The sequence below is a fragment of the Vigna radiata genome, chromosome 8 (genome assembly GCF_000741045.1).
Source record: "Vigna radiata var. radiata cultivar VC1973A chromosome 8, Vradiata_ver6, whole genome shotgun sequence".
Lineage (NCBI taxonomy): Eukaryota > Viridiplantae > Streptophyta > Magnoliopsida > Fabales > Fabaceae > Vigna > Vigna radiata.
The window spans coordinates 40,134,588-40,142,666 of NC_028358.1; the positions used below are offsets into that span (position 1 = coordinate 40,134,588).

General features: G+C 28.9%; 1 protein-coding gene across 2 annotated transcripts; it reads left to right on the forward strand.

Moving 5' to 3' along the window:
* The first annotated feature begins 1,392 nt into the window (after positions 1 to 1,392).
* Positions 1,393 to 4,598, forward strand: LOC106770637 (LRR receptor-like serine/threonine-protein kinase GSO1). 2 transcript variants are annotated; one of them, XM_022784865.1, is made up of 2 exons: positions 1,393 to 1,932; positions 2,251 to 4,598. In XM_022784865.1, the coding sequence occupies exons 1-2, from the start codon at positions 1,620 to 1,622 to the stop codon at positions 4,257 to 4,259; spliced, it is 2,322 nt and encodes a 773-aa protein (XP_022640586.1). In that variant the 5' UTR covers positions 1,393 to 1,619; the 3' UTR covers positions 4,260 to 4,598. The 2 variants fall into 2 exon arrangements, with proteins under 2 accessions (XP_022640586.1, XP_014511924.1); XM_014656438.2 differs by having other exon boundaries at positions 1,393 to 4,598.
* The last annotated feature ends 3,481 nt before the right edge of the window (positions 4,599 to 8,079 follow it).

Below are 8,079 nucleotides of genomic sequence, written 5' to 3' on the forward strand. Positions count from 1 at the left end.
GGTAATAAGATAATATATAAATGGTTGGAAACATTTCAAATTATCAACATAGTCATCTCATGTTTGAGTAATTATTGTTTGAGGTGGAGATAAGTTTAAGCCTGAACATCCATGAAAACGCCAGTTCGCTTACTTTACCAAACCCAATTCTCTATTTGTAGTTATATCTATACTCCAATTTCTTTTTAAATAGTATTTCCTTATAAATAAATATAATATTCTATTTATATATTGTTATAGATATGACATTCCATTTTTAATTTTTTTGGACAATTTTTTTTTAATTATTTAGTAATGCATTTTGCAAATTTTACCATATATCCAAACTTATTTTATTTACATTCTCTTTTATTTTCTCTTTTTCTTATATTTTCTTTAATCCAAGAATGCAATTTAACAGTCTATAACAATATCTTATAAGATGGAGACTAGATAGAGCTGACATTTATTTTTTATATATTTGAATGTCTTTTTTGTATAGATATTGTTTTGAGAATTATATATTCCAAATATTTTTATACTATTGTATTAATATATATATATATATATATATATATATATATATATATATATATATATATTTTCTATCCGTATATAATTAATTAAAAGTTTTTGTTTTAAATTTCACTTCTCTCAATTTCATTTATATGTTATTATGGAAGCAAGGATTTAATATCACCAATGTCACTTCTCATTTGATTAAAATGTTTAGAATTTCTTAAGATTATTTTTTTTCTTATGTACTATTTCATTACAATTCTATTTTTAAATAGCGAATATCTAATACATTTAAAACTATTTTTATCCTTTAAATGTGTTCATTTACAATTTCGAAGTATGTTTTATTTATATTTAATTATCTTAAAAGTATTAGTAAGATAGGATTTAGATATTTTCATGATCATTATTGGAAGAAAATATCATTTTTAATAAATCTTAATTATTTATCGTTTATTACTTAACACATACCGTTAAACTAAAAACTAACAAAAGAATCTTTAATAAATATTTAGTCTTCATCAATAGAAATAAAAAAAAATAAGAGTTTAGTAAAAGTTACAGTGAACATGACCCTCACTTAAAAAGACAGTTGTCTTTTTCTGTTTGTGGAGATTATGAATGGAATAATCTTAAAAGTTCCTTTTTCTACTGTTTAAGGGTAGTAGGATGAATAGAACAAAACAAAAGCACAACCCCCTCAAAGGCAACTCCTACAAATAATGTGGCCCTTGACGTGCCTTGTCAAAGACAAGCAACCATGTTGTGTGGTCGAGCTATATTGGTCACACTAATACCATCCTTTTCTTCGAGTATGTGTTGAATTCTCAATCCAACTTTTTTAAGTTGCAATCAAAACATATACAAAGTAGGATTGACTTTTGCATACTCTTCTAAACTTAAAGATACATACAAACAAATTTTCATCAATCTTGCATCAGAATGGGATTATAGCCAGCCACACACCAAATTTCACTAACATATTGACGGGACAGATCATACTTTAGTGACTTTTGGATTAACTATAACCACTTAATTTCCTCACTGTTTACATTTCTGACAGATATGCTTGTACTAGATTGAATGCCTTTCCACCATCAAAAACATCTTGTTGAGTGATCATGGATGCCTTCAGCATTGAACTCTTTTTGCTTTGTTTCTTATGTTCAATCACCTTCAATTGTGTCATGTGCAGTTTGGAGATTCATTGCAACGAGAAGGACATGAACACACTCCTACACTTCAAACAAGGACTCATAGATCCTTCAGGTGTTCTCTCCTCATGGTTCCCAAAGTTAGATTGTTGTGAATGGACTGGAGTCAAGTGTGATGATATCACAGCAAGAGTAACAGAACTTTATCTCCCTTGTTATACAAATCGTCCCCAACTTGTTCCTTATGGAGACAAGGATGACAAATCACACTGCTTATCAGGTGCATTCAGCCTCACTTTGCTGGAACTTGAATTTTTGAACTACTTGAATTTGAGTAACAATGACTTCAAGTTTTTCAAATATAGTTCAATCGGTAGCCGTAGATGTGACGACTTCTCAACGGATAACCTTCCTTATCTGTTTGGAAACACTACCAAGCTTCGCTATCTTGATTTATCATATAACTATGATCTTCTTGTCAATGATCTGCATTGGATTTCTCCACTGACCTCTTTGCAATATCTCAACCTTGGTGGTATTTATATTCACAAAGACATTGATTGGCTTCAATCAGTAACCATGCTCCCTTCTCTTGAAGAGTTGCACTTGGTGGGTTGTCAACTTGAAAACATCTATCCATTTCTCGAGTACGCTAATTTTACTTCACTTCAGGTTCTAAATCTTGCTCACAATCATTTTGTATCTGAATTTCCTACCTGGTTATTCAATCTTAGTAGTGGCATCTCTCTTATTGACCTTAGCCAAAATCAAATACATAGCCAACTGCCTAAAACATTGCCATGTTTTAGAAGTCTGAAGTCCTTGGTTTTGTCTCGTAATTATCTCAAAGGAACCATTCCAGATTGGTTAGGACAACTTGAACAACTACAAGAACTTGATCTTTCTTATAATTTTTTATCTGGTTCAATTTCCACAAGTTTGGGAAATCTATCATCCTTGACTATTTTGATACTTGAATCAAATGAGTTCAATGGAAGTCTTCCAGATGATCTTGGGAAACTCTTCAACTTGGAGACCCTTCGAGTTGCAACAAATTCCTTAACTGGAATTGTGTCGGAAAGAAATTTACTTTCCTTAAAAAATCTGAAGGAACTTTCATTGAGTTCACCTGGCTTGAACTTTGATTTTGATTCTGAATGGGTCCCTCCCTTTCAACTGAAACATATTAGATTGGGCTATGTGAGAAACAAATTTCCTGCATGGGTATTCAAACAAAGTTCTCTGAAATATCTTACAATTGGAGATTCAACCACTTCATTTGAACCTCTTGACAAGTTTTGGAAGTTTGCTACTCAACTTGAATTTATCTCCTTAGAAAGAAACACGATCAATGGGGACATGTCAAATGTTGTGCTAAACTCGAAAGTCGTTTGGTTAGTGGGGAATAATTTAGGAGGTGGCGTGCCTCGAATAACATCAGAAGTGGTTGTTTTACACTTACGTAATAACTCTTTGTCAGGATCCATTTCTACTATCTTGTGTCAAATTATGACAAATAAAAGCAATTTAGTTCACTTGAATATGGCTTATAATAATTTATCTGGAGAACTAACGGATTGTTGGAAGAATTGGGAGTCCCTGGTTCTTATCAATTTAGGACACAACAACCTTAAAGGTAAGATTCCTAACTCAATGGGCTCTTTGTCAAACCTTCGTTGTCTGTCTCTGGGGAACAATATGTTATCTGGGGAGGTTCCTCTTTCTCTAAAAGAGTGCCATAATCTTTGGATATTTGATGTTGGTCACAATAATCTTTCTGGGGTTCTACCAAGCTGGTTTGGACAAAATATTAAAGGTCTTAAATTGGGATCAAATCAATTCAGTGGCACTATTCCCAGACAGATATGTCAACTTTATTCCTTAATGGTGATGGATTTTTCAAGTAACAGATTATCAGGATCTATACCCGACTGTTTGCATAATATAACAACCATGGTTGCTAATTATGCTTCAACTCGTAGAGTAGGCTTCATCCTTAATTTTCCTGGTTTTTCAATAACCGTTGTGACTAGCATCCAGATCCTTATAAAAGGAAACGAGTTATCATATGTTGACCTGATGAATGTGATTGATCTCTCAAATAACAACTTGTATGGAAATGTGCCTTCAGATGTGTATATGCTCACTGGACTACAGTCCTTAAATTTGTCCCATAATCACTTAATTGGAACAATATCAGAAGAGATTGTCAACTTGAAATCCTTAGAATCGATTGATCTCTCAAGAAATAATTTCTCTGGACAAATTCCAAGTTCCATGTCCAACTTACATTATCTCGAGGTCTTGAATTTTTCATTCAACAATTTTATGGGCAAAATTCCATCAGGGACCCAACTTGGTTTTACAGAACTCAGCTATATCGGCAATCCTGGCCTCTGTGGACCTCCACTTACAGATATTTGTCCGAAAGATGAAGAACTCCATCGTACAAACCCCGCGGAAGAGGAAGAAGAAGAAGATGATAAATTTGAAATATATTCGTGGTTTTACATGGGTCTGGGAATTGGGTTTGCTGTGGGATTCTGGGGAGTTCTAGTGAGTGCCATTTTTTTCAACAGAAGATGCAACCGTGCCTACATCCATTGAATTCTAAGATTAAAGTCCTTAGTTTGGTTAATCTCCAACAATTGGGTAATCTTTCTCAAATTAGGATCCAATAATTGTTTTTCTTTAATTATTTTCAAAAAAATCTTTGGTTATAACTAATTGGTAATGACTAATGTGATCAACATGCTTTCCTACTTCTAAATTTAGGTTTCTGAATTGTTTTATCAATTCCAACTCTTTAATCATCATATTACATATTTACACTGTTTTTTTAGTGAGAGCATCCACAACCACATTCTCCTTTTACACTGGTAATGCACCCTGAACAATGCTCCCAATCCCAGCCATCCTTAGTCTGAGAATTCAAGAACTTCACCAATCTTGATATCACACTTCTTGATACTCTCAAGATTGCACACGCAACAAGCTACACACTTCACACACTAATGCTTGCACATAAACTGACAATAACGATTAGAGGCTTTCGCTCCACTCACCGAACGAACGCAGTTTTCATACTACATTGGTATCAACCTTTTAACAGAGAAAAGACTAGGAATAACTGCATTTTGACTTTTATTCATGATCAATAAACTAGTAGCATCACAAACACAAAACAATAGCTGAGAATTTATACAGAAAACAGAAGACATAGCTGGCCTTTTAGTTTGACTAACTAACAGGTAGGAACAACTACAAACATTCTCTTACAATATTTCTAAACAAAATTATATATATAATATTTAATAGTCAAAATAAAATTTACTATTTTACGAAACATAATTTATAGTAATAATTTTACAAAGTACGAGGAAAATCAAATCTCAGTACAGTAATTGTCGTATTATTACTAAGAAGATAATGTTTTTAAAATATATCTTATTATTTTTTATTAAATAAAGCATAAGAAAATATTAAATCAAGAATTATTTAAGGATTAAATATGTGTAGTTCATAAACTTAAATATAAAATTAGAATGTTTCTATGTCTAATATTTTGATATTCAAATTTTAAAAATAAAAAATATCTTAGTCTTTTTAATTTAATAACTTTAAAAAAGTTTTATGTATTAAATGGTATTTCGACTGACAAAACATGTTAAATAATATAAACAGTTTAAATATTAGTTTGAAATATCATGTGACCTGTAAAAAATGTTTTTAATTATGTTAGAAAAATTAAATCTATTTATTTTTAAATTTAGAAAATTAAACTGTATCAAGTTGAGTTGATTTTATATATTGTAAACATTAAGTTAGGAAATCTAATAAAATATGCAATTTTTGTTCATATAATGAGCCATGGAGACAAAAATTTCTATCATTAATACAGGATGGATAGTCATCTATGATGAATTGCGTAATAAGAATAAGATTTATAAAGATGGTAACAGAGTCTTAAGTCAATATATATATTTAATTAATAATTTGAGTTTTATATTTAAATTTTTAATTCATTTTAATTAATTTTATAGTTGTTTTAACTTAATTGAATTTTCTTAATTTGTTTTAAAAGGATTGAATGTGATCAATTACATTAAATTAACTTAACGTCGTGTAAAAGATGTCACATGTCATAATGTAGATAGTTTGTATCACTTTTTCGTAATTTTTCGTACTGATAAAATTAGTGATTAAACTTTTTTTTATACGAAAGATATTGTAGAACAGTAGTAAATTTTTACGCAGTCTTCACGCAGCCTTGGCATGTTTGGGATATTGAATAAAAATATGGAAAAGTATTTATTGAAGAACTTTTTTTTTTTACAACTTTTTGATAAATAATAATTTGTGATTGATTGATATTTTTTTAAAAATAAATTCAAACAAATCAGTGATACATGTCATATTATAAAAATATTATTAAAATATCATCATCCTAAAATTATATTAGTCGTAAGTAATGATAAGACACGTTCTAATGTTTGTCGATAAACCCGGAAGCTAAGTTACCAATAACTTCTCACTCATAAATTCTCGTCAACAAGAATTGTGTCCGTTGAAGTTCAAAGAAACATTAAAATAAGTAACGTTAATTTGAATACGACGATGATGGCAGTTCCGTCCCTTTCATGAAAGACTCTGACGAAGTAAAATAAACGGTCTTGTCCACTCTCAAATTAAAACATATTTCTGTTTATCTCCCTCTCAAAAAAAGTCCTCCATCAAGTGATACTATAGACTAGACTATGACAATAAATTCATAATTTCATCTTCTAAATAACCTAAAACTGTGTTTGCATTCGATAGACAAGACTATGACATTTGTAACCAAACACCCTTTCCACGCAGAAAATAACACCACTTTGTCTCTTCAGGTTAGACTTTGAAATTTGAAGATATACTTTCTAAGATATTTGTGTTCGATTTTACTACTAATATTATCCAATTCTAACATATTCTACCTGCAATATACTGTTTATCATATCTCTCCCACAAAACTATTTTTTGGTTTATTATTTTCAATTTACCCTATTATTTTAGTATTACATCTTTCTTAACATTTTTTTTTATTTTTTAAATTAAAAAATAAAAGAAAATCTTTTATTTTATACAAATGTTATTTGAAAAATGATCCATCCAAATTAAATTTTTACTTTGTTTGATTAGGTTTTGGTATTGTGTTTAGAAGAAAAAAAAAAGAAGATAAAAACGCCATAAAGAATATAGAAACGTCACAATCCATTTATCTGAAAATGACATGTTGCTAATCACTCGAGGATAATTTCAAAAGCCATCCAATCTATTTTTTCATAATATGAAAACTTGAAAGAAGTAGTAGATATTTATTTATATTATCTCATACCACTTAATAAGTATTTATGATTGCGAATAAGTTTTAAAAACAATACTATCCTGATTTTAACATGATAAATTATTCCAACAAAATATATAAATTATGACTCAAACTAATTATATTCTCGATAAATAAATAAATAAATATTTGATAAACTTCACAATTTATTAAATTAGTTGTTGAAGGAATTATATATATATATTTACTGAAATAAATAAATAATATCTTTATGATTATTGTGTTGTTAGTATTGGGTGAAGTTTTGTAAAAGAATTAAAATATAAATTTTATAATTGATTTAAATAAAGGTACTAATTAATATAATAAAAATATTTTTTTTTCTTTCAAATTGGCATAGTTAATGGAAAAAAAATGCAGTTCTTAACTTAAGTCATGAGAGACTTTATAAATCTATTGAACCAAAATTTCCACATAGGTAGTAGTTATTTTCGTATGAAATAAAGTAGTTGATTTAGACTACCTAATTATCCTCAAATAGAAATTGAATTTGTTTCAATTCAATCAATCAATAAAGCAAGTATATAAAAGTCATTTGGTAAGCAAGTAATTATCCTAAAGTTAATTTCAAAACACAGTCTAACGCATTAAAATTAAAATACCCTTTTTTTTTATTCATTCACTTTATAATTCAATTTATTAAAAAAAATTTAAACAGAAATCATGTCATGACATATTAATATCAATATTAGTACTATATGAATTTTGCGATTAAACAATGTTGATGTAAGTATCATGGCTAAAAAATTCATCAATCCCAACTTATGTTAATAACTATGTTTTTTAAATTTATAAATTAGAAACTCGTAAATTTTGATTTATCATCTGACATTAATGTTTAATTTTAAAACAAACTCCTCCATTTTAATAGAATGACCTCTTTATTTATTCTTACATAATGAAATGTATGTTTAATTCATAATTTATCATTTTATTACTATTGTTTTATGAACTTTACCATCTAAATTATTTTCAATTTTAACATATTTTACCAATCTTCTTGTTAAACACACGAAGAACCGACATGTTTAAAATTGCAATTTA

Bases quoted from the DNA above. Each gene is read 5' to 3' on its own strand.
- LOC106770637 (XM_014656438.2), top strand. From the start codon at position 1,620: ATGGATGCCTTCAGCATTGAACTCTTTTTGCTTTGTTTCTTATGTTCA.